The sequence below is a fragment of the Crocodylus porosus genome, unplaced genomic scaffold (assembly GCF_001723895.1).
Source record: "Crocodylus porosus isolate Cpor-Errol unplaced genomic scaffold, CroPor_comp1, whole genome shotgun sequence".
In the NCBI taxonomy this organism is placed as follows: Eukaryota; Metazoa; Chordata; order Crocodylia; family Crocodylidae; genus Crocodylus; species Crocodylus porosus.
In genome coordinates, this window is record NW_017728910.1 from 42,330,690 (window position 1) to 42,358,510 (window position 27,821).

At 40.5% G+C, this 27,821-nt stretch overlaps 1 protein-coding gene across 1 annotated transcript in view; it reads right to left on the bottom strand.

Moving 5' to 3' along the window:
* Positions 1 to 27,821, bottom strand: part of CLSTN2 (calsyntenin 2) — a 520,261-nt gene that overhangs the window by 58,147 nt on the left and 434,293 nt on the right. Inside the window, exon 9 of the mRNA XM_019532561.1 lies at positions 3,208 to 3,370. Coding sequence (XP_019388106.1) covers positions 3,208 to 3,370 — 163 coding nt within the window. The remainder of the gene's footprint in view (positions 1 to 3,207; positions 3,371 to 27,821) is intronic.

The following is a 27,821-nucleotide window of genomic DNA, read 5'->3' on the forward strand; positions in this document are numbered from 1 at the left end:
CATGTGTGATACTATTTTACGTAAGCACGGTCAGAATGCCAAAGTAGATGATGCAAAAGTCCATTCTGAAAGAGACTCCCCTCCCCCTTAACCTGAAACAGGCTCATAATCCTATAGAGGGAATATGAGAGAGTAGAATAGCTAGGGCCATCTCTAGTTGGTGGGGGGGGAGGCGAATCAGGGTGATCTCCCTGGGCCCCACACTTTGAGGGGCCCCACAGACAGTGCTGCATAGGCCCCACCATGGCTGCCATGCATTGCCAGCTCTGGGCTCCAGGCTGCTTGCCACCCCCCTGGCCCTGCACGGGCTATGCCCTGAGCCCCACACGTGCCTACAGACAGCTCTGAAAATAGATTGCATTTTCCATGCAAGAAATGAACTTTGTTTTATCTAAAATGTTAGATTTTTTATAGCAGAAACAGATGTTCTACTTAGTATTTGCTAACAAGTACATTAAGAACTTTAGTCCTTGATTTCATTGTATACTTCTACTCCCCCCCCCACACACACATGCACGCACATGCGTGTACATGTTATACTGTCACCTAATGACTACAGTCTCTTATTTCTTCTGGTTTCTGGGTCTGGATAGCTTTTAAAACAGTTTGACTTTGGTAGATGCCATCCATGCACAGTTACAAGAAGACCACAGTTAAAAACAGCGAAAAAGAAAATGATTGGTTTTTTTGAGGCAAGAGATTAACATCGAGTTCTGACAATATTAGAGATTCTGATAAAAAGGAGAAAAGACTCTGTTTTGATCCTTGAATAAAGTAAATTTCATAGTAAATGAAACAGAAGCATGTTTATTCATCCAAGAGACCAGAATCAGAAATGTGTGTTTCCTGTTCCTTGCACTGACACAGGAGTCCCATCTGTGGGTTTCAGCAAGTCAACTCTGTCATTTCCCAAATCTGCTTACATACACTACATATTACTATGAGGATATGTTTCTCAATCACTTTGAATATGTAAAGATTAAGTATTTTTATTGGCAGAGATTATTTTTTCCCCAGTAAGCCTGTTAAAGTTTTAATTCAAACAATTTATATCCATGAAATGCTGAATATAAATGTGGCGACACCATTTCTTTCATGAATTGTACCTCTTTTGGTGACAAATTTTCAGTTGGACATTTTTTTTAATGACATGTTCTGCTTTTTTTCCCCCCTAAAAGAAAGGTTTCAATATTTCATTTCAAATTTGACTTACTTTGAACAAAGCATTTTAAAACTGTCAAAATGCAAATGAACATTTTGAATTTAACAGAATATTTCTATTGATTACAAATAAAACATTTTGAAATTTTGCTTCATGTGAAATTTCAAAGGGCTTTATTTTTGTCCTGATTCAAGGTAATATATAATTCTCCCCTTGACATTTTTTAACCATTTTAAGAACTGCTCTAAGCCATGTCTCATTAAAGGCCTTATATTACAGTGGAATTACCATAAGCACTATTATAGAGTGACCTTTGATTATTTAGTATCATATGTTTAACTGGACACAAGTATGACTGTTTTGGGAGTAGGGAATTAACTAACTTGTCTACTGAAGCATCAAATCCTACAGGCCACTGGATAATAACCAGACGGGGGTTATTATGGAAGGGGTACATGGGGGTCCATGTACACTCCCTGAGAGTGCTGGTGCACCCCTTGACAGGCAGCGTTCCCTGCTCAGGCAATGGGCAGGAGGGGCAGATGGGAGCACTGTTCCACCTGAGAGCATCAGCTGTGGAGTGGGGACACCAAGAGAAGCTCTGCTCGCACTTCTGGGCACACGCCTGGCACTTCTGGATCGGTGCAATTGGTTGTGGGGGGACCACCGCCCTGGTCGCTGACTGGCCGCTGGAGGGGCAAGTGCCCCCTGATTCAGGAGGCACCAGTCGCCCATGAAGCAGACTAAGCCAGAAAGAACTGAAAACTGTTACCGGTTGCTGTCTTTTGATGGCCCAATGTAATACTTTTGAATACAGCTGTTTGTGGGTTTATATCATAAATTCAGCATCACAATTGGCTTTAATTCTTATCCTTTCTTGAAATTTCAGAAAAGAGGCCATGATAAGAAGCTGAGAAACCTATTCTCTTTGCTTTAGGTGACTGTATTAAAACTAGAGTAAGGCACATGGAAATAGTTGTGTAGGAAGATGTGCACAGCTGTTGCTCATGCAGCATCTGCTCTCTGGATAAAAGTAGAATTGTATTCCTCACAGGCATCAAAATTTGGCCTTTTTAGTAAACACTAAGTTAATGGAGAGGATTTTCCTCAGTTTCAAAAGATGAAATTTCAGGGAAAACATGTTAGTATTAGAAAGTGATGAAAATAAGTAAATAAAAAAAGATAGAAGTAATTAACAGGACCCAAATTAAAAGGACCTAAATCTTAATAGAACTCAGGACTAGTTATGAATGGTGGGATAAAAATGAAGTTTCCTTAGCAAGGAAATTCGGAGAATATGGAAACACATATTCATATACACTTATTCAGTACGGCTAATTCTTCAAATCCTTAAACATATTGGTTCTTATTAGATTCCACAGATCCAGGTAAAATATAGAATGCAGTTGAGCTTGTTTTCCCACAGTAGCAGTAAATGAATGTGTTGATGCTTGCATTGTTGCTTCATAGATATTGTGCAAAGTCTAAATAAGAAACAGAGACTATCAAATTAAAAGAAACCTTGGTTAAATTAAACCAACTGTCCTACCAAACCACAAGGTAAATTAAACTTCTAATTCTAAAAGGTTGATTTTTTTTCATTTATAGAATAAATAAAATAGAATATTTTTCTAATACTTAAATTATTAAGCTTAATCCTGTTTGTATACACTTGGTTATGAAATAGTTCTTTCTTTCCAGGGTCAGGAGTGCAAAGATTGGCTCCATGATAATTATCTCATTATCGTAAATTTTATCTGACTTATCAAAATCTAATATGCATCAGATCTTATTCTTATAGACAACACAAACTGTGTTATTAGATAATGAAAATACAGGCTCTGGCCAATTTTAGTCTGAAAAATCGCACTATCTTCTGTGAAGATCCTCCCATGAAACTGAAAGGAAAATTAGGTTCATTAACCATTCCACTCATTAATAACAGTAAATTTGGTGTACTTCACATTAGAGGCAGACAAGAAAAACCCTCTTTGGATCAGATTTAAAAACTTTATATCTACTTTATGCACTTTATGTAGTGTTACCTTGCCAACAAGCACCAACAGTTAGCTGCATAGCTATGTGTGATGGATGAATGGGCCAATCATTCGTCACAAGGTAAGGTTCATATGTTGCACCATCCATATATAAGGTAACCACAGGAAATTCAACATTGACGACGTAGTAATGCCACTCTTTATCACAAATCTGAATAAAAAAAGAAAAAAAAAAAAGAAAAAAAAACCCTTTAGCACCATTTATCCTACTACTGTTTTATATATTATATGTTATTTCACTTGTATTACTTCCATGTCCTGGAATTCTAGTAATAGAAGATAATAGTTACTGCATTTTAGACTTTAAAGAAGCATTGCTGTTATCATTAGGGGTTATGATAGGTTATATATTTGTGGTTGCATTTTTGCACACATAACTCAGAGAAATTACTTTCCATTGATAAGTAAATAAATATGGCATATACCTCTGACATACATAATCAATTTTATGAATAAATTTATCTTAAAAAACACGCAGTCTTTTTGAAGGAGTGGAATTAATGCTTTGATTGAATTCTCTTATTAGTTAAATCAGATTAATTTGCTCATCAATTAGTTTGTTTAGATTTTCAAGAATATAAACTTTATAAAGGACCTAAATTTATATTTTAAATAACTCAAAAGGTTACTCTAGGCCACTGGTTCTCAAGCTTTTTCATCCTGGGACACATTTGCAAAGATTAATGGCTTGTCCTGACCCACACCTCCTGGCCTTGCTGGTGCCTGGCCCAAAGCCCCCCAGCCCTCCTGTCCTGCTGCAGGCTCAGCGCCTGGCCACCCAGCTACCTTCCCCAAGTTCCAGCAAGCACCTTCCTCCCCTGCATCCATCCCCTCCACACACACATACACACACTGCCCCCCCACCACTCCAACAGTCCTCAAGCCCTGACCCTCTAACCTCTGCTCCCCTTATACTTACCTTCATCCAGCCTGTAAGGGGAAGCCTGTGTTTGTCTGGCACTTATTTGTGACCCTTTTAAATATTCTTGTGACCCATTTTTGGGTCATGACCCATGGGTTGAGAAATGCTGCTCTAGACCAGTGATTTTCAACCAGGGTGCCACAGCACTGCTCAGCATGGAAAAAATGATTCACAAGATAAACCCAAAGGCTGTCTCTAGATGTGCTTGTTCACGTTCTAATTAGAATGCTCCAGCGTCTCCCCACGATCACATGTATTAAGCCCACCCACATTTCAAAATGGTAGTGGGGGCACTTTAACTAAAACTCATTTGCTGAGGTTTAGTTAAAGTACCCCCCCCCAGCCATTTTGAAATGTGGGGGGAAAGAGAGGGTAGATTTAATACATAGAACTGTGAGTTTTTTTAATCTGAGCAGTTGTCAGGGAACTGCTCTAATTAAAACTTCCCCTACCCAACTCTGAGCATGTGTATAGACAGCTAAAGATTTCAAACAAGAATCCATAGTGTTAAAAATATTCTGTCCTACTGTGGGCTTTCTGAGTTCTTTGCAACAGAAAAACTGCTCTATTATTTTTTTCTGTAGTCAAGAAATGATTGAAAACAGAGGTGGCATTTTTTCATGGGGTGCCTTGAGTCTAACCGGGGTGCCAGAAGCCTAACAAGGGAATGCCTTGAATCTAAAATGGTTGAGAAACACTGTACTAAACTTTCCTATTTACTTTAAATCATGAAGACCTTATTGTCAGGGACCTGTTGAATTAGTATAATGATTAGCATTTACTTTGATCCAAAAATCATCACTACAATCATCATTCTTAGTAGTATTATTATGAGTATTGCACTATTACGAGGCGCCATAGTATTGCAGTAGTACCAGGGCACCATTGTGCTAGAAGCTGTATAAACAGAAAAAAAAAAAACTTTGTCCCAATGAGCTGAGTTATTGTAATGTAGGTAACAGGCAAACTCTTTCACTGAAATCTACCAATACACCCCACTGTTCACATTTTGCCTTCTGTTTCAAATATGAGGCTATACTCTATTCTGTCAACGTACTTCAGCCTTGAATGACAGTGTCCTCAATTCCTATATATTTGGGCTTCTTTTAAAGAGAGAATATCAGTCACACCAGACCTCATAATAATTTGTGAAGCAAACAAAATGGGGATTAATGTGAGAGCATTACATTTATTTTTACTTGTGGCGTGTAAAGAGATTTGGATTGATGCCTCCAGAGATGAAAGGCTAGCATGCAAGCCCTAGTGCAGTCATACCCCTTACCAGTACCTTCATTGAATTTTTGGGATTCTGAAATACAAAAGCATAACTCTCAGTAAATTGACAGTGTAATAGGGTGTTTTTAAAGATCTCACAGTATTTCCAGTCATCCACTGAACTGTACAAAGTTTCTACAGATAATTATTTTTTTGAAAGTTTAGAACCCAAAACACTTGAATGCAGATATCCTGGCTGCTTCACAGATATGAGAAAAAGGGTAAATGCTGTTTAAGTATAACACTTTGTCCTTGGCTAGATTAAATGCTCTCTGTAGCAATATCTGCCCTTTTAAAGAAAAGCTAATGCTTTGTTCTAGAAGACATTTCAGAAAGAACTTAATCACTTCTATTTCAAATGGATACATTTATTATTACAGACATCATAGCCAAACAGTAAGAGAAAAATGCAACGATATGCTGCTGGAGCTTTCCCTCTCTCAGCAATAGACAGCACAAATATTTTTCTGAAGGTTAAATGAACCAAAACCAAAATGAAATGAATAAATGGGAAAACTGAAAAATTTATTGAACAAACAGCAACAACAAATAGGATTAAGCAGTCTTTCCTTGCAAGGAAAACTCGCTCTTCAAGTTTCCTGAACTGACTATTAGACTGTGAAGCATGAACCCTATCATGTGTCAATCCTTTTACATAAAACAAAATGACTGATGTGGCTGCATTTCGGAATGGGAGGGGTGAAAGAGAGCAGAGGGAGCTCATTTGATTTAAACCTTAGAGGTTAGTGTTTTATACATCTGAGTTCCTCAGATAGAGCCTCTCTTGCAATACTGCTCCAAAGATCTTAAGTACTACTAACTGCAAGTGAACAATGCTTGATATAACCCACAAAAAACAAGTGCACTTCAATATAACAAAGAAAAACATTCTGGAGAGATCCTATATATAAACAGCCTGTGAATGTGTGGCTAATGCGATTGTCTGAACAATCAACTATTGTTATCTAGAAGTGCAAAATTATATAAATCACCCTACAGACACTAAGAAAAAAGTCTACCTAGCTTAATATAAAATTTCCCCGACAATGACCTATATTTTTTAGAGAAAACTGTAAATGACCACAGTGATTAAAGTATTTATAAACTAGTCTGTAGGTAAGTTTATGGACTCCATGATGTACAGGTAGAACTGACCTACATTCAGAATTTAATGTATTTGAACTTTTCTTAAAAGAAAGAAAATGAAAGGAAAAAAGGAAAAAAGAAAAAGAAAACAGAACACTTTAAAATGTGTTAACCCTATTTCTAAAATGAAAACTATTTCTTGTAAATCAATTGCTACTGACTAGGTTGAGCAACCCAGGAGTCTGAAAGCTCTGCTGTCCCTAAGCCCCATATAGACTGTATAGAAAGGCTACCCCAGGGCACAGACCTTGAAGCCTGTGCCAGGAATTCTAGGCTTCTAGCTTTGTGCAAGAAACTTGTTAACCTGGATTCCTCAGAGACTAGATGCACTGTGGGGTCTTATAGCTTTCAGGCCCCTGCCTGCTTTTTCCAGGAGCACAGATGGTACAGACATAGCTATGCTGCTGTGGAGCAGGCCCATGCTTATCTGCTTGTACTATGCCGGCTCTCCCAGCAGCAGGAGGCTAGCAGAGCCAGTGCTGTGCTCTGATCAAAGCACAGCCTGGTGGCAGGAGGTGGGCAGAGCTGGCGCTCTGCCTCCCACCGCCAGGCTGAGCTCCATGAGGCTGGCGGAGCCAATCAGTACGCAGTGCCGGCTCTGCTCACCTCTCGCTGCTGGGCTGTGCTCTGTGGGGCTGACAGAGCCAATCAGAGCATAGCCCGCTGACAGGAGGTGGGCAGAGCCAGCACTGCCCTCCAGTTGGCTCCGTCAGCCCCACAGAGTGCAGCCCGGAGGCAGGAGAGCCTGGGCTGCGCTCCCTGATGGGCTGAGCTACATGGGGCGGTGGAGCTGCTCAGAGACAACCCTGGCTCTCTCCTGCCTCCCACCACTGGGCTGCTTTGAAACTCAAAACATTTTGAAACCTGGACATAGTTGAGTCAGTGAAAAGTTTATTTAACTTGAGATTCTTTAAAAATATATATATTTAAAATTGACTCAGGGGGGTTTCTGAGAGACGATTCATTCTTCAGCAATATGTACTACCCCAAATACCCCTTAATTTTTTAAAAGTAATAATTAAATAGAACACTCTCAACCATATTCTGCTTTGATTTAGTTCATTAAGCTGCTGCTTGCTTTCTGTTCTCAAACAAGATAAATTGTGAGTAGGGGTGCAGACAGAAATGCAGCTCCCCCCTGTAACTGAGAATGCATTGCAAGCGTTCCGAGTTACAAGGATCCCCTGAAACAAACAGAGGTTCACAGGTGGTTCCAGGCGGGAGGGGAATCTATTTGCTGGCTGCAGCCTGTATTCTGCTTTCCCTAGCAATGGCCCTGCCTCCCTGCAAGGCTGCAAAATTTTCAGAATGGGAGGGGAGAAAGGGAGCAGAGGGAGCTCATTCTAGGGGTTCCCCAGCCCACACTGTGGGGGTGAGGTAGGGAGTCTCCAATATATCCTCCCCACCCTCCATTGGGGGCTGAAACCCCCCCAGATTAAACTCCCTTGATTCCCTTTACCCCCCTCAAATTCTGAAAACAGTGACAGGCTAGCAGGCAGGCAGGCAGGCACAAATTACAGAAGATGCTGTGTTTTAAAATATCTCCATCTGAACCCTCATGCAATGAGGGTTCAAACTTTCACCCAATTGGTCATTTTTTAACCTGTCTGTAGCTGTGCACTTGTGTTCGGTCATGGCTATAGACTGCTTTTTGAGGCCAGATTGGGTGAAAATTGTTACTTTTATCTATGCCCTAAATTCCATGGAAGTAGTACACTAGCATAATGCCTTTTCAAGTGTGCCTCACAGGCACACTAGCAACAGCATACTTGGTTGTTCTATCTGAAGTAGGAAATAGGTTAAAACTTGACCTGTGTTAGCTAGAGGTAGATTATATAGAAAGCTCTCTAGTCAGCTAGAATTTCACCAAAATAATTTTATACCCATTTAACATAACAGATACTTTTTATGTTTCCAGGCAAACTAAACAAAAACACATTTTTTTAGCATGAACACTTGCTAGACTCTTGAATACATTATTAAATTCCATTTCTGCTGCATACTTGTGGGGATCTACAACTGCTTACAAAACCTGCATAATGACAAAATGCCTGCAGAGAATGCAAAACCTATTTCTTTTTCCTTTGCTTCACTGAAATGCTGCTACCTTGGCAAGTACCACCCACTTACATTTCAGTATCTCTGATAGCATAAACTTATAACAGCTGAAAAAGTCTCATCACCACTGCATACACCCAGTTCTTTCTATTCACAAGTGGCTACATTTTCAGGAGTATTTAGACACCTATATATATAGGTGGGTACCTACTGAGACTTTTCAAAGCACCTGAACTGGGTAGGCTCCTAACTTATATGATTTCAATGCAGGTTAAGCACCGAAGGCATGTTTACTCATGCTCTGGGGATGGGGGCGGGGGGATGGTCTAATTAAAGCACTGCAGCATCTTGTGTATCAGTGTCCCTGCACTTCAAAATGACAGTGGAGATGCTTGAACTAAAGCTTGTCAAACAAGCTTTAATTCAAACAACTCCACCGCCATTTTGAAGCATGGGGACGCTGATGCCCAAGAGGCGGGAGGCTCCTGGAGAGCAGTAATTACCATATTCCAGCAGACTTGATTAATTAAGTCCGCTCTGATGTGCTATAATTACAGTGCATGGGAACAGCCTCTGCACTTGTGTACAGACAACCCTAAGGATTATCCTTTGTACCTAAATGCCTTTGGAAACCTAGCCCTAAGTTCTCTGCAAGAGCAAATACCTTAGAAGAGGCTAATGGAATTATCCATGAGCACTGGATTTTATCCCAATCACTCAGAGAGCAGCAGGCAGCGAGTATTTCATGCCTGGCCACTTCTCAAAAAACAGCATAATGAAATAAATAATTGCAGTGTGTAATTTGTTATGCTGTCATTTCTGACACCTTTTTGACCCTACTGACCATAGGGAGCCAATATTTTCCCTGCATGCATTCCATTGTTGCACTGGAACATAATAAAACCACTGCAGTAAGGCTGTGAAAGTAAAATGATAAAATATACTGGTTTGGCAAATCAAGAAGTTTTAATCATCTCTTGTAAGAGCTTTGAAAAAAAAAGGTTCTAATTTATAAAGTTATCTTAATGAGATAAAATTACAGATGAGCAAGCCTGGCTTTAAAAGACCACTGGGTGGCTAGGTTGGTCTAATCACTTTATCATGTCAGCCTACTCCTTAAATTTATTAATCAAATGACAGCTAAATAAGCAGGTTGGAATCTCAATGGTATTTATAGCCATCAGGATGCATTTTATATAATAGATGAAAGTAATGTAATATATTTTAATAGACTAATACATATATTCACACACAGCACTTAAAGCAATAAAAGCACTAACCATCTTCTGATGTAGTTGCAGAATGTATGGTTGCTTGGAGATGTTTAAAAAAAAAAAAAATTTACCGGAAGAAGCAGCACATTACTTAAACCCAGCTCTACAATGTCTGTATAGATCCAGTACTTCAATGGGTTTTTTGGCACTTTTATCTAATAGCTGATTCAATCAGCTATTAGATAAAAGCACCAAACCCCTTTCCCACTAAAGCAGCCTATCTATACAGACAGTGAGCAAACTCGGTCTAACTAATGCAATGCCTCTTCTGGGCATGTGCTGGGCTCACCACGGGAATGCGCTGAGTTTAAATGAAAGCACCAGTTTTTGAGGGTTTTTTAAATGTCTGCAAGCAACCCATGAGATTTTCATGTTTGATAAGGATATAATTATAATGAAACTGAAGTCATGATATATTTACCTTGTCCCAAGGTCTGATCTACAGTCACATTTAGTTACAAAATACATGGAGATAGCCCAACTTTAGTGGGTACCCACTGCATGATCAAACATAACTTGCTGTGGAGCAAAAGAGGTTAGGATTTTACTGCATGTCAGCTGCTCTACGGTAACTACCTGTGAACAGGCCATTACCCTATAGTGAGTGGAAGGTAACCCATGATAACTTACTCCCCTTTCAATGGAAGCTAAACTACATCATTCTAACTTCCACTTATCACAGGATAGGGGTATATTTGAATATTGACACAAAACAGAACAATTTCCACAGGTGAAATTGGAAGTGACCCACCCTAAAATACCCTGCAGTCCAATAGTCAAGCCATTCTTTTGGGAGATGTGGATTCAAATCCCATTAGGAAGAGAGCCTAAGTGTCTCACTTAGAACACAAAGCTGGGAGGAGGAGAGTTAATGGATGGGGCTGGGTAATGAAATGGGATGTGGAAAGGAAATGGGAGTGTGGGTAGGGTGGTGAATGAAGGATGTCAGCCACTGAAGGATAAAATAAAAAGTAAAAAAAGAATTAAATAAAAGAGGAAGTAAATTGAAGGAGGTCTCAGATTTTAATAAATTGGGATTTGTGATTGGGGTTTGAGGGGTGCTCATCATGCTTCCTGGGGTGTCTTGGAGGTGGGAATGGTGACACAGAAAAGGAAAGTGGTGAAGGAAACACTGTGTCCTGAGATGCTGGAGGACTGCAAGTTGGGCTGCTCATCTCTGAGGAGAGACCACACATTAACGGAACATGAGCTGGATAACACAGATCAGACATAAACCTGCCATGGCATGGCGTAACTTTAAGACACAAAGTGTGTTTAAAACTAATTTCAGGTGTTAATATGTGGACAGTACAGTGGTTAAAGGCTCCAGGATGCACCCAGAATTAATGTATAATAAGGTCATTAAGTGCCTAAATCCTTGAGAGGGGAACTATTACTTCCTACTGGCTAGTAAGAGTAGATGGTTCCTTGCTAAAGAATAAGTTTTCATAGGGTGTGTGTAGACAAAACAGGGGCCCTAATTTGAAGTGGTGGGTTTCTAAAAACACCGTTTCAATTTAGGGCCCTTTAAAACCCCTGTGTCATGCACACACCCTGCTGACTTACCTGCCTTACCAAAGGAGGGGATGGGAAGTTGAGCTGCTGGCGGGCGCAGTGATCCTTGGGCTGTGGTGGGGGCTGGTGCTTCCCCCTGCAGCAGTGGTGGCACCCACCTAGGCAGCACCTGCCCACAGGCAGCCAGCTCAAGTGGTCCTGGGGAGCACCACAGCCACAGAGGGAAGCAATGGACCCCAATGCAGCTCAGGCAGGCAGGCTCCGGGGGGAGGGGGAAGATCAGGCTCACCACTTTTCTTGGTTGGAGCTGCTTTCCCAGGCTGCCTGCAGGGCTTCATGCAGAACCGCTGAGCTGCACGGAGCCCACTGCTTCACTCTGTGGCTGTAGGGGCAGCAAGCTAAAATTGCTTGGAGGAGTTTTAGTTTGCTGCGCCCCAAGTCATTTAATGTGCATTACGTCACCGAATTTCCTACAGTGGCTGGAATTAATGCGCAATATGCCATCAACGTGTGTAAACACTGACACCATTAAAGTGGTGCATAAGCATTTTGCCCACTTTAAAGTGTCATGCACACATGCCCCTTGTTTCATCTACACATGGCCTTAGGCACCTTAATGCCTCCACGAATTTTAAAAGTGAAATCCATTAGACAAATGAGCATCTGAGTTCCCCTTGTGAGTAAAGCCATTTATAAAGGTTTGTAGAACTGGAATTGACAGATGCCACTGGTGGCACAACAAGGCAAAATATGAGCATAATTTTCCTGTTGCTCTAGTATAACACCATTCACATCAGAATTAGGCCTATGGTGAGTGTGTGTGGGAGGGGGAGGGGGTCATGGCATCTCTGATTCACAAGCTTTTGTGAAATTTCTCAAAAATGAAAACTTCTCTTTAAAACATAAATTCCTCTCATAACAGGGATAACAGATATTATGTGTTCTCATGCCTGCTTTCTCTTTTTGCTTTTTTATATCATAATGTCACAATTCTCAACATGTACCTTAATGTCCCTACTATGTTTTAGTTTGAGCAGAGTAGTATAAGCTCTTCTGACCCACTCCACAGAATATAGTATAAAAATATATTTTTTTGATCTCTTTGAGGTGGTGGGCAAAAGAATTGGGAGGAAATGGTATGGCTATTCCATCTGTAGATGAATGTACTGTGAAGTTTAGATAGAGAAAAAAGTTGCATCACTTTAATATAGATTATACTTATTTTTTAAGCTACATGCCATATATTCTCTAGTATCAGCACAAGACTGATTTACACAAAACAGGCAGGGTTCTATCATCAGCTACAACTGTATACATTTCAAATACCCCCACAGAAATCAAGAAAGTAACATTGCTATAAAACAAGTCATAGAACAGAATTTAACTTATACACTTGAAATTCATATTTTACTTTTTCATTCAGTAAAAGCTATGCGGGTCCTCTTCATTAGCAAGTGCTGCATTCACTGTTCTTGAAATGTAACTATCTTCTTCAAATATGAACACACAGATACAGGACAGTCAGGTTGGAAAAGCAGGAATGTTGGCTGCACTATCCTATTTTTAAAAATACATTTGTTTTAATTTTTCACCTACTACTGCTAGAAGTAACAGCAAAAATTAGTAGTAATTAAGCACAGCCACTTCTCTTCCTTGATACTTGGGGAATCTCTCACAAGTAGCACAAAACCAGTGCAATGAGAAACAGGCTCTGACCCCAAGATGCACTAAATGTGAATTGTGTACTGATTGTATAAACTAGCATTGTATACACTGGTTGTATTCACTAACATTCATAAAGGCCATAGTCTACTGGTCTCCGTACTGAATTATAATTGGTGAAAGGCAGATTATACTAATCTATACTTTATACATGGAAATTATTAAGTAATTCATACATATTGTACATAACTTGAGTTACAATTATTCAAATACTATGGGCATTTGTAGTACTAATTGAAGCAAATAATTGGAGAGGTCAAACCATTCAAAATTTATTCTCACTACACTGACATATCCTATGATGTTGGACAAGTTACTCACTCTCTAAATGCTTTAATTTGTGCATTTAAAAATGAATATAAAAATATCTACTGCCATTACAAAGGTCTTGGGAGTTTAAATAACTAGTATTTCAAATGCATGTCCTTTAAGCTGTTTGGATAGAAATTTCTCTATAAAATATTACTCTTAACCACTAAACTTTTAATGGAACAACTTATGCATGGACATTGATAACAGCAGGTCTGTTTAGCTCAGAAAAGCCTGGGTGCTTCTAACATGATGGCTCTGACTAACAGTACAGAATGTAGGTCAGCTCTCCCAGCTGATGTACAACATGGTCCAGAATGTCACTCCAAGGTGTATTAGCCTTTAGAGTACCACATCTGTTTACAAAATCATGCAGTACTCCACTGGCACTTTTTTTCATCATTGTTATTTTCTTATGCATCTTTTCAAACTGCCTATTTTATACCACTCAATACTATTTCAAATGGCAAAACGTTTATATTTTGACCACACTTATTTTCAAGACTATAAAGGAAAAGACTAATATCGTTCATTTGCAACAGGCAGGATCACTAATGAAGAAACAATCAGAAACAACCATTAACAGGTAAACATTTGTATTGTTCACAGTATCTAAATCCTAGGCCACATCAATGCATGACACTTAAAGTGTGACTAAACAGGCAATCTCACCTTAAATCAGGGGTGGACAATTATTTAGGCCCAAATGCCACTAAGACAATTTTGGTGAGCTGTCAAGGGCTGGGTCAGCACTCCCCCGCTTATGCCCCTACAATAACCACTTACTAGGATAAGTATTAAATTTATTAACAGCTATGTGTTCTCTTAACTCAGTAAATTTACTGTATTTACTAATCAGCAGGTCATAACTTGAACAATATATTTATCTTGAATCCCCATAGATTGTGCTATATAGTATGTTTGCTGCTTATACATAAATCTTAACAGTTGCACAGTTTTCCAATTTGTAAACATGTCTCTATAGAGCTTACAGAGGTCATCACTGGGAAAAGTTGGTAAACATGGAGAGACAATTCAGGCTCAGAATTTTTATTTAACTTCACTAGAGAGGATAACAAATGCAGCTATGGGAATTTCCCTTTCATCCTTTGCTTAAGGGCATTAGCATTATCCAGTCAGCCACAGGCACCAGATCAAACATTCTGCTCTGCTATGAAAGAGGCCACGTCTTTTGCAAATTTTTTTCAGAGCTTGACACCCATTACCCTTGTATAGAATATAAAATGTTGGGGTGGGGTGTTAATCAGAACTTTAAAAAACTCACTTTTTAAAATCTACGAAATAATCCTTTTTGAATGAGTTTTTTAAAAATTTACAAATTCTGGCATTATCCTTTTATGCTGATGACAGCAAACAGACAGTTAAATGGATCTGATATATTTTAATGGAAAAACATGCCATTGTTAAAACATCCAGCTCAAAGTACAATCATCACGATATTGGATATAAACTGTGGCCCCCAAGGCAATAGACTTGAATATTCCAAAAGACAGCTTCATTTGAACCTTCTATGGGTGGTTTATGCTTAAAGAAGACAACCAGTGTTTGAAAAGAAATCAAAAGGAGGAAATACATGTCATTAATTCAGGAATTCCTTTGGTTCTGGGTTTAAATGGAATTTTAAAGCCTGAAAATATATATTTTTCTACATATGCCATATAAATCACATGTGAGAAGAACTGTAGGTATTCTATTTGGAAATGATTCGTTGTGCACAAGACTGATGAGTCTTGCATCAAGGTGATGCAAAGGTGAACATATAAAGGCTCTACTGTGAATTAAACATGCTGTTCCTCATGAATAGAGAAGAAATCAAATGAGCTTTTAACTTTCATTTAAAAATATAATGTATTTGTCTTAACTGGGTTTTTTTCCTGTTGTCCAGTCTCACCTCTTGGAAAGCTATCCCTGTAAAAGCACATTAGAGTAAAGCAAGCAGATAAATATCGTAAGCAAAAAGGGGTTTAGTTATACACTTATCTAGAGGATTTATGTTAATTGTAAACTGTTTGCTATACTTTCACTATGCTGTCCCTCTTTTTAAATTTCATTTCTGCTAATGTCATTAGCAGAGGTTTATTGCAAAATTGAATTACTTGCTCTGCATAAGCCAGTCAGTTACTTTAGGCCTGTTTTCTTTCCCTGTAAGGCATATGATTACAAAAGGCATATTATTTTTCAGCTGGGTTGTTTTGGAAATTATTTGCCAAAAAACTGAACAAATACATCTTAATCCATGGATTGAATGTGAATAATTCAGTATAACTATTCGGTATCTTAGGTGACTTGTTTAGCTGTTGCTGAACACTTGTAGCACACAGTATATTTATGTTTTCTAATAGGATAAGCAAAACCATGACAATCAAATGCCAAGTATGGGTACATAGGTTTATACATTCAAAGTTCACTTATTGGGAAAATTATCCAGTATACACTTAAAATTGGCTAGTTCTATAAACAATCCTACTAGAAAAATTTTTTCTAGAAGTAACTGAAAATTAGGATAGGACTAACGTGCACACAGTTCAATCAAATTCATCTAACAAATAGAATGGTCCCAGAATTAGTTATGGTTTGTTGCAATATTTCTCCTATGCTAGTAATGGGTTCTGTGCATTCCAAACTCACCTGTCTGATCTCCTTCTGCCTTCATCTTTTAACATGCAAATATTTGTTGCATGTGTTACCTTCATTTAATTTAAGCATTACTGCCTTGAAAAGGATTTAAACTGAGAGTTGAGGCAAAGGGTTAGCATACTATTCACCATCATGCAGAGCTGCTCAGATTGCTGAAGTCAAGTAGCTAATAACTCCATATCTTCCTCATAAAATTTATAATAAAATTGTAAAATATTCATATTATGTTTATATATTTAATTTTGGTTTTTGTTTTCCCTTTTTGACATTTATCTTCTGGCAGTTCCCTAACAGGACATCTTGGTTATGGATCTGTGAAGGCAATACGCTCACCACCCAGCTGGTAATAGAGAAAAGTATGTAGACAGATGTTAAGACAGGAAGGAAGAAAAATATACTGTATAGAGGAAAAGAAAGAATCAATATATCCAAACTAGTTAAATTAATAGACTTTGGACTAAAAAGTAGCATCATATTCTGCAAGTTCAATGGTTTTCCATAATAAAGGATACTGTTGCATGCTTATATTCTACATTGACTATACAGTTACAATTTTAGCTTTTATAGCCCTGGTTATATTTGATCACCCAATCTGTTTCAGCAAATTTGTGAATTTTGACAGCTGGAGGCAGGCAGGAAAGAGAAAAGCCAGACTGCTTTGCTCTGGACCAATGCTTCTTTGCTAATGAGACTGCAGGCTGGCCAGTGGGCTCACTAGCAGCCTTGATTGTCAGCTTGAGCCCAGATGGCTCAGGCCACTTGATGGGGCATTTCCCTTCTCCATCAATCACGAGAAGGCAGAAGGCCGGCTTGCCTCACCCTGCCCCAATGGCAAGGTGAAGAAGAGGACCTGAGGCGGAACTAACCCCTCGGGCCCTCCCATTGGTCAATATTCAATCTGGGGGTGGAGCCTCTGGAAAAGATCAAAGCCCGTGTGTCCAGCACAAAGGTGGCTTCAACAAGGGGTGATGAAGATGTCTGCAGAAGGGGCTGGTGGAGCAGTTGCCCCAGAAGTGCCCTGAAGATGCACCTGCTGAGGAGGTGGCAGCAAGTGGCTGCAACTAGCTCCCCGTGGTGCAGAGAGCTATGGTGTCAGTGGATAGAGTGGTGCACGAGGTCCAGAGGGAGCTGCCCGAGGCAGTGCAGGTCCCCAACCCTGAGAGAAGCAGAAGCCCCATGGTGCACAGAGCGGTGCATGTGGCCTGGAAGAAGCTGAAGGGACCCTGCAGCTGCACAAGGCAGCATGGGTCCCCATCCCTGTGACAGGCAGAAGCCACATAGTGCATAAAGCAGTACATGGGGCCTAGAAGAAGCTGAAGGGGACCCCGCAGCTGAATGAGGAAGCATGGATCCCCGTGCCTGCAAGCAACAGAAACCCCATCACAGTACACAGAGTGGTCCACAGGGCCTGGGAGGGTTGATAGGGCCAGTTAGCTGCACGAGGCAGCATGGGTCTTCCTATTACAAAGCAACAGCAGGACTGAGTTGCAGTCCCAGTGAGGGGGAAGCCCCGGCAGCAAAACCCATGGAGAGAGAGAGAGATGAGCCAAGCCCACTGGAGCTGCTGAGGAGTTGTGAGTTGCACAGGTAGAGAACTGAAGTTCCAAGGTGGAGACAAGATGAAGGTTTCCACAGGGGAGGAGGGCCCACCCTTTTGGTGATCAGCAGGAAGCCCCACAATGGAAGTAAGGACCCCCCTGTGGCAGGAGAATTTACTTAGGCAAGGAACGGTCTTGATTGTGAGCCACAAGTTGATGTGATCCTGAAGTCCCTTGGAGAGAGAAAGAGAGAAACTCCCAGGGACTAAAGATGGGTGCCTACAGAGCCTAATGAGAGGCCCCATTCACCGGGGGAGGCTTTGTGGTTACTGAGCCATTCTAGTCACATAGACCAGTTGTGGCTGACGGAGTTCCTTTATAGTAACCTGTTTCTCCCCTTGTATTATTCCTTCCTTTGGTTTAAATTGCTGTACAATTGTTTAATTCATTATGTAACTGTTTAAGATGGGCCTCATTCCTTATTCTGTTGAATAGCCTGTAAGTTGTATCCTTTGCTGTAAACTTGCATACTTCACTGTTGTATTACGAAATGCCTATGAACTACCTTGTGTTGCCTGCTAGTGGTTCAGTTGCTTAAGCACCCTTTACTAGAGCATTCGTAGTCTATTATTTTGATTTTATGTGTTTGTTATCTTTATGTGTTGAATTTTATTGATGTAGACTCATTTATGTATGCTCAGACTATTGTTTTTATCCCTGCCTTGGTTCCATTTGCTGACATATTGTTTAACCTGTGTTTTGCTGTTGCCTGTTTCCTAACAAGAAGACCACTGAGGCTCAAGGTATATGCTGATAAAGTGTCTTTGTCTGCCATACCCATTTTTTATTGCCTGCATATATGTAAAGTAAATCTGTATATAGATATAGATATATATCTATTTACATAGATATACATATATGTTCAATATGTTTTACTGACACTGCAAAATTAAATCTGGAAATAGTTAAACCCTACTGGGTGTTCATGGTCTCGTCTCTGTTCTGCTCTGCTCTGTAGGGGAGGGAAGTAAGCTGGCTTAGGCTAGGCAGTCACACTCCCTCAGCACACACACCTGCTGGCATCCCTTTAATTGAAGAGGGGGTACCAGCCGTGTACCATCTGGGTTACAACTGCAATACCAAAACTCTTCCAAACATCAGCAGTAGAGATTATTAGGTGGTCTATGTTGTACCCTTCTAGGAACAGACTTAATTTACTAGGAAAATATATAATGGTTTTGCATCTGACATCTGCTTTTGGTAAAGGCCTGTACAATATGCTGGCACTACATCAATTTCATAATGGGCAGTCAATTTGTAAAATACCAGAAATGTCTGCTTTAGTTCAATAGTTGGGCTTTTATACACTTCAAGGTAACATGGATATTCTTGCCTTTTCTGCAGATACCTGTGGTCAATCATGACACCACTGTTGCCCTTCTGCAAAGGAATATATACCACTCCTGAAACAGAGGTGGTTTAACAGCATGCCAGGCAATCCCTTCTTTCAGGAATCTCAATCCATCACCAATGGCATGTTTTCACAGAGCATCTCTAATAAGAGACCAAGGCTGCAAACAATTTCTTCTGCTGCTTTCATAGCTCCCATTTCAAAGACCACTGCCTCTTCAAAGCATTTTCTGTAATACAACTAAAAACACAGCATGTCTTCTTAACCTAAGACTGTACAGTTGCTTGTATGCTAAAAATAGTACTTTAAAAATGATGTGCCAATCGCCACCCGGTGACAGCTGACATAACAAGATCTTAAAAGTTCCTCACTTTATACAATATTATGATTCCCTGTAACATCACTGAAATAAGCTGATTTAGAAATGTATGTAAACCAAAAGCATTTAGAAGAGTCTCACATTATGGAGGTGAAGGAAAATGAAGTGGGGGGAAGTACTTTGTTGCCATCTTGATTACATGAAGTTTAATTGAAAAATGTAGTGCAGATTTATATTAAATTTTCTGAACTATAATTTGAATAATTCATAAAATAGAGTTATTCCACATAAAGTATAAAAGTGTAAAGGATTTTCTTGTTAACAGGTTAAGGTAAGTTCTACAAACAAATATATATTATTTCCACTTATCTCTGCCTCAAAGAATCTGTTCTGCATTAATCAGTTTTCAACTACAGTTAGTTTACTCAGTGGGGTTTTAAATATGACCTTTCTACATTGCTTTTCATATTTATACAATCTAGGCATTTAATTTACCATATTTACTCAAATACAAGTTGAGATTTTTTTGCCTCAGCCAGCACAGGGGGAAAAGCCCCTCATCTTATATTTGCATACAATACATTGCCTCATTAAATACACTGTCTTTCTTTAAATTGCTGCCAAAAGCAGCATGTGCTCAGGAAACCAATTATGAAGTTAATTAAACACAGCTATCACTGAATATGACTAAAACACATAGCCCATATTGGACCAACATTTTTTTTAAAGAAATTTTTCATGTTCCAAGCAAAATCAGCCAAATCAAGTCCAAATCCATGAGTCAGTCCAGAACCTTAAATGGCCCTACAACCAGTAAACGTCCTCTACCCCGACCAGGAGCTTCAGATGTTTCCAACATCTATTGGCAGGGATGCTATGTGCAGGCCCAAGCCTGGGGGCTTAGAGTTCAGATGCCCACAAGTTTCACTTGCCCTCAGCCATATGGCCAGAAAAGCAAGCTAGGGAGAAGCCTCCCATTTCCATAAAGTGGGCTTAAAGACCCAACACCTCCGCAGGTACTAAACCATGCCAGAAAAACAGTTATCCCCTGGGTGCTGAAGGAAAACCACCTTCATGGACTCAGATACATGGTGTTTCCCCTGCCAGGTAAATACTAGGCCAACACACTGATGGAAACATACCACAAAAATAGAGTAAAACAGCCCATTTATAAGAAATGTATGGCAGGTCCCATATACAAACTTTCTGTATGTAGAAGCGTGCTCAATGAAACTTCCAAGAAAAGAAGGAAGGAAAGGCTATACCAAAATATAGTCCCAAGGATAGAAGAGGAAGTTGGCTCTTCAGATACATATTTATTTTATATCTATAGTATGTTTGCCCATTAGACTGAGAATATTTTCTTCTTTCTATTCTTATAAGAGACACGTGGTTAATTCTTGGAATACTCCACAATTGCTAAATATCTTTCTCTACATGCATGCAGGCATTCAAATGAACCAGGAGAAGTTTAGCAGATTGGTTTAAGTGGTTGGAAAGCCTACTGGGAGAAAACTGTATAAGCCTTCAACAGGCTGGCTGGGTGCTCTGCAGACAGCCTGTGCTGCAGATGGCACCCAGACATGGTAACTCAGAGCATGCATAGCAGCATACCATGCTGGCTCCCCAGTCTGCCTGGAGACATCTGACAGAACCTGAGGACAAAGGTCAGGGATGACTGGCTGGATGCCCAGGGTATGCTGCCCTCCTTCTTCACAAGCTCCCATCCTCCCTTTCAGCTGTCAGGCTCTGGGGCTACTGTCTTTTCAAGCCTGGCAATTTAATTTCCAGCAGCACACAATGGATCCCTACCTCTCTGGCACCAGTCAACAGACCCAGTTCCAGTGTAGGTCAGGTATTGGTGGGTTATGTGCTGCCATGTGGAGGGCTGGGGGCTTTGTTCCTGTTGGGGGGCAGATTGGGCCGTTCTGTGTCAGGGGGGAAAGGAGACTGTGGTGGGGCTCTGGCAATAGTACCACGACAGCTGCAAGCACCCTGGCTCTCACTGGGGTATGGACTTCCAGCACGGGAAGTCCTGCCACTGCAACCAGAGTCCTATGGGGATGCAGGTAAAGGGCTCTAAACTAGGTTTACCAGGGGATAGAGACCAAAGCCTGCAGGTAAGTTGGGAAATACATGACCTGGAGGAAGCACAGGAAGGAGGGAGCAATCAGCTAGTTATCTCAGGTGTCTGTACACAAATGCATGGAGCCTGGGAAACAAGCATGAAGAACTGGATGTCCTCACAGTAACAGAACTACGATGTGACTGGAATAACAGAAACTTGATGAGATATCTTGCATGGCTGAAGCACTGTCATAGATGTGTATAAACATCTATGTATGTAATAGATGTGTCAGGAAAGACAGGCAGGGGAGGAAAGAAGGAGGAGTTACACCTTATGTTAAAAAGCTGTATGATTGCTCAGAACATCAGTATGCAACTGGACAGAGGCCTGTTGAAAGTCTCTAGTTTAGGGTCAGAGGGGAGAGCAACATGGGTGATGTAGTGGCGTGGGCTGCTGTAGACCAACAAACCAGGAGCATGAAGTGGATGAGACTTTCTTCAAACAGCTAGCAGAAGTTCCCTGATCACAGTTCCTGGTTCTCATGAAGGATTTCAATTACCCTGACATCTGCTGGGAGGGCAATACAGCAGTGCACAGGCAAGCCAGGAAGTTTCTGGAGAGTGTCAGAGACAACACCCTGGTGCAAGTGTTGGAGAGGCCGACTAGGGGCCATGGTCCTCTTGACTTACTGCTCACAAACAGGAAAGAATTCGAGGAAATACTGTAGTGGATGGCAACTTGAGCAACAGTGACCATGAGATGATTGAGTTCATGATCCTGAGGAAAGGAAGGAAGGAGAAAAGCATAGTAAGAACTTCAGAAAAGCAGACTGACTTACCAAGGGAATTGATGGACAACCCCCCTGAGAGGCCAGTCTGAAAGGGGAAGGAGTCCAGAAAAGCTGGATGTATTTTATAGAACCTTACAGAGAGCACAGGAACCAACCATCATGATGCACAGGAAGACTAGCAAGTATGGCAGTAGACCAGCTTGGCTTAGCAGGGAACTCTTCAATGAGCTAAAACATAAGAAGGAAGCCTACAAGAAGTGAAAACTTGGACAAACAACTAGGGAGGATTATAAGAGTAATGCTGGGACATGCAGGGCTGAAATTAGGTTACCCAAAGTGCAACTGGAATTGTAGTTAGCAAATGATGTGAAGGGTAACAAGAAGGTCAGGATGTGAAGGAAGGAGGTGAAGGGTAACAAATATGTCAGCAACAAGCAGATGATCAGTAGGCTGGTGAGAGTAGGCAGCTATTCTATCCAGCTTTGGATCTGGCCACTTTGGATGCCAGCAATCTGATCCAGAGCTGCGGACTGGGTTCCCGCTTCGACCCAGCCAAAGCAGCTCCGAAGCTTCAGAGCTGCCTCGGAGATCCGATCATAGGGTATAATGAGGCATCAATTAAGTATCTATAACTTTGTTGTTTTTTGTCTGATTTCGATGAAACTTGCATGAAGCCTGCCAAGTTTCAAGAAGAAGAGTGTAGGGTTTGGGGTGGAACAGCACCTCAAGCTGCTGACGGACAAAACTTCTGACATAGATGACCCTGTGTGTGTTAAGGCTCAGCGGGCTGAAAACTCCAGGGGTGGTTGCCCCTGCTGAGACCACAAAGCCTACCAAGTTTCAAGGAAACAAGTACACAGGTTTGGGGGAAACTGCACCTCAAGCTGCAGACAAGCAAAACTTGTGACATGGTTGACACTGTGTGTGTTAAGGTGTAGCAGGGTGAAAGCTGGAGGGATGGTAGCCCCTGCTGAGGCCACGAAGCCTGCTAGCAGTCGAGGAGATCAGTGCAGGGGGGACACATCTCCCAGCCATGCGGGGATGGGAACTTGGGGCTGGCACCCAGGACTACCCCGGCTGCTGCAATGGGGCAGAGCAGGGCAGGGGGGCAAAAACATCTCTGCTGTCACCTGTTCTGGATGGAAGCACATTTGCTTGAAAGCCACCACATGTGTAGACCCTTTCCCGGGGCAATTTACTGTTTCTTCTTTAAGGTACAGTAACCTTACTGTGTATTAATACCATATGTAGACATGCCCAAGGAGACCAAAGATAAACCAAAATTCATGAATAGCAATAGCAATAGAAGCAGCATCAAACACAGAGGAAAAAATAGAAGAAAATAAAGTACAATTCATATCTATATATTTTGCTCATGTATTATATCTTATACCACATTATCAAAAATCCTTCCACGAAGGACCACTCTACTTTGACATGGAACAAGTAACTCATTCTAGAAAAGATTCCCAGCTTTTCTTGCTAGACTATCACACCTCACCAAAAAACATAGTACCTAAGGACTAGGATTAGTTTGTTTGTAAGTATCTGTGTGACTAGAAGAAAACGCTGATGAAAAAATTTAAATGAACAAATCTGCAATTCCCAGCTGTTCCTCTTTCTTTAAATTTATTTTGATGCATTTTTATTGCAACACAGTCAATACATCTAAAACCAGGTTTGTATTTGCATTACAATCCTTCTTTTAGTACTTTTTCTCACAGCATGAAAGAAGAAAGAAAAGTATTGATTAATTTTCTTTCTTATTTTTTTCTAATAAAATAAAATGGACAATATTGTCAAACTGCTGCAGCCAGCTTCTTTCCTGTTTTAGAGAAAGGGAAACTAAGAAGAGTGATAGAAGACCTGAACAAGCTCAGGGTTTAAATTGTATACGAATCTAGATCTTTAAGGGCCCATTTAGACATTCGAGTAAAAGTGTGATAGGATCTGGTGCACAATTCATACATTCAGGCCTCCTGCGATAGTTTCTGTTGGTTACTGTTAGTTAATAAAAGTAACTACTGAACTACGTTCCGTGACATGAAAACAAAGACCAGGCAACTAATAAATGCTAAATATACTATATTCACTCAAATTTAAATAACACTTGAATTTAAGATGACCTTTCAGTAATTATATTCTATATATGGAGAATTTATCAATTTGTTATAATTTTCCATGTATAGAAACTCATTATTGATGGGTTGTCCCTCTCCCACTGCCACTTTCTCAACACCAACACATTTCTTAAGTGGCTTGTAGATATATCTAATATACATATTAAATGTATATCAACATTTACTACCAGAAGTGTACTACCAGAAGTTGTTAACTGTGTGCTGGGCTCCATATTTTTAAAAGAATGTGGAGAAGTTAGAGAAGGTGCAGAGATTGGCAACAAAGATGATCAACGGCTTGGAAAGGAAGTCATATGAAAAGAAGCTGAGTGACCTATGCATATTCAGCTTGCAGAAAAAGTACTTGAGGGGACATGATAGCAGTCTTCAAATACTTGAAAGGCTGCCATAAAGAAGAGGGAAAGAACTTTTTCTCTCTTGCTGCAGAGAGGGAGACAGACCAATGGCTGAAATTGCAGCAAAATTTAGATTGAATATCCAGAAAAAAATTTCAATGTTAGAACAGTGAGGCAGTAGAACAGATTGCTGAGGGAAGCTGTGGACTCTCCATCACTGGAGGTATTCAAGAAGAGGCTGAATAGCCACTGATTGGGGATGACATATGTGTACGTATGCCTATGTTCTGCTATGGTTATTTCCCATGCTTCTGGACTTTGCCCCTGCCCCCTACCCAGCTTTCTGCTATGTGTGTCAGGGTGTTTTTATGTCTCTCTCAGAGGCATTGGGTATTGGCTACACCTAAGGTGGGGCTTTCCCTGGGGTATGCCAGTGCTCTTGCTGGGACCAGATTTGGAGGTTCCTGGCTAATGGATCTTGCCCCTCCACTCAGGGTCAGACTGGTAGCCAGATTTGGGGTCAGAAAGGAATTTTACTACACGGTCAGATTGGTATGCACTGTGGGGGTTTTTTGCAATTCTCTATAGTGGGGGTGTGGCCCTTAACCAGGGATCTCTTGAAAATATACTGACAACATTAAGCATTTAGAATCTATAAAATTAGAATATCTTATTGACAAACTGATATTAGTAGAAGATTTTAATGCTAGAATAGGAGGGCTGAATGGGAAGATGAAGATTATTTGCTACTTAATGAGATATGGGTAACTGATGTTCCATCATTCAATGACAAAGATTAATAATGCAAGTCTAAGATTACAGAAGCTATTGTTAACCCTGAAGTTAAGATTAATAAATGGATCATATCCTAGTATTACCTCAAAGATTTCAAACTACATCTCTGTTAAAGGATCAAATACCATGGATTATATGTTGATTTAACCTCCTATGTGGTAGGATATATAGGGCTGTGTGAAGCTTCGGTCACTGATTCTATTCAGAGGAGATTTGGCCCAATTCAGCGGCCAAATCTCTGAATCCAAATTGAATCAGAAGACCCATTAATTTCTCCAAATTGAATTGAAAGTCTCTGATTTAATTCAGAGAGATTCGATGATTTGGCCATAGATACAGCTTTATATGTTTTTTCTACATACCTTAAGGTATCAGGCAGCTTGTGAATGCTGAGATTGTGGGGCAAATGGAGCGCCCCATGGGAGCGTGGGGGGGGGGCGGGGTCCCCAGTGCACTCGGCAGCAGACCTCGAAGTAGTACTTCTGGTCCACTTTTGGGTCTGGCACAGAGTGTGCAGAGGACTCCCCTTCTGTCCCCTGGCTCAGCAACTTGTGCCTCCTGGGTCTGGGGGGGGGCACCTGGAGTCCCCCCACAGCTGATTGCTGAGCCAGAGGGACATAAGAGGGTCCCCCACACACTCAGCAGTGGACCCTAAGTGGACCAGAAGTACTTCTGGCCCACTTCAGGGTCCGCTGCTGAGCATGCAGGGGGCCCCTGTGTTCCTGTGGCATGCCCCATCCACCCCACCATCTCAGCATTTACGAGCCATGCCTGGTACCTCAAGGTATGTAGATAAAAACATATAAAGCTGTGTCTGTGGCTGAATTTCTGAGTCTTTGAATCAGAACTGAATCTTCAGATTCAGATTCGGCAGCATAGAACTGGGACAGTGATCCACATCAGCAAATTGAATCACTGTCCCCTGAATCTGGCCAAATCCAAATCAAATACAGTCCACTTTGCACACCCTTTGGGATATAGCCGATTTTGAGATACAGTTTTGCTTAAAAAGTGACCACCTCCCTTTAGTCCTCACTTTAAGAAAGCGCTTGATACCCCGTCAGTTATTATCAGAGATAGGACACCTATATTTGTCAATAGAAAATTGAAATGGGACATCTATCTAGCTGAAAAGGTGACCAATATTTACCTAAGTATTTTAAGAAATTTGGTAATAGTAGCACAAATACCAGAGGAGATTTTAAAGCATTGCCAGCAAATTAAAGATCTTCTGTACTAACTCCTCTCGGTACCTGTAATCTCCCATGCCATACAGACATTTAAAGAATGAGGTGCTTCCTGGTTCAATAAAGAATATGTAGAACAGAAAATAATATTAAATAGGGAAACCAGAGAATTAAGGAAAAACGGGGTACACTGGAGCAAACCTATTGGAGCAAGTTTCAAAAGTGAAAGAAAACATATAAACTGCTCCTCCAGAATAAGAAAAAAGAATATTACAACCACAATAGGACAACTTGAGGTTGGCAATTATTGCCAAAGATAGTGAAACCTTTTGGCTACTTCCATCAAAGGGAACAGATAACTATAATTATAGCATCAAAAATAACACTACCACAGATAGTCGGGTAGAATATTTTTCCAATCAGTTTACTTCTTCCATGGAGCAAATAAATAGTAATCAAGGGGGTAACACACCCATTATTGATATAACTAAGTATCAGGTAACAAATGATCAAATAGAACATCTCCTCAAAATACAATGGAAGAATAAAGCCCCAGGCCCAGACAGAATACTGGTGGAAGTTTATATTGATAATATCAAATGGACTCCAGTCTTGGAAAAACTGGTATAACTCTATAATTGAGCTGGGCCAAATCCCAGATTCCTGGAAAGGGAGTAACATCATACCTATTTTCAAGAAAGGTCTAAAAGATAAGCCAGAATTTTATCATCCCAGAAGTTTAATAGCCATCTCCACTAAAATCTTTGGGTGCCACATGTTCTATCATCTCATAGCATGGGTAAAAAGAGAAAACATTATATGAACATCAGACTGGATTTAGGGGTGGATAGTCCACTATTGATAACACACTTGTCCTTCAGTTTTTTGTAACAAATATACAATGTTGATTTGTGCATTTGTGTATGTTGCATTTGTTCATCTGTCAAGAGCTTTTGACAGTATAAATAGATGTAAACTTTGGGAGACATTGTTAAATTATGGGACTGGCCCTTCTCTTTTGCATCTGCTTATAGAATATCACAAAGATACATGGGCCCAAGTTAGGTGGGGTGTGAGGGGCAAACTTACACAGAAATTTCAGACACAAAAAGGGGTTAGAAAAGGATGTATTTTGGTCC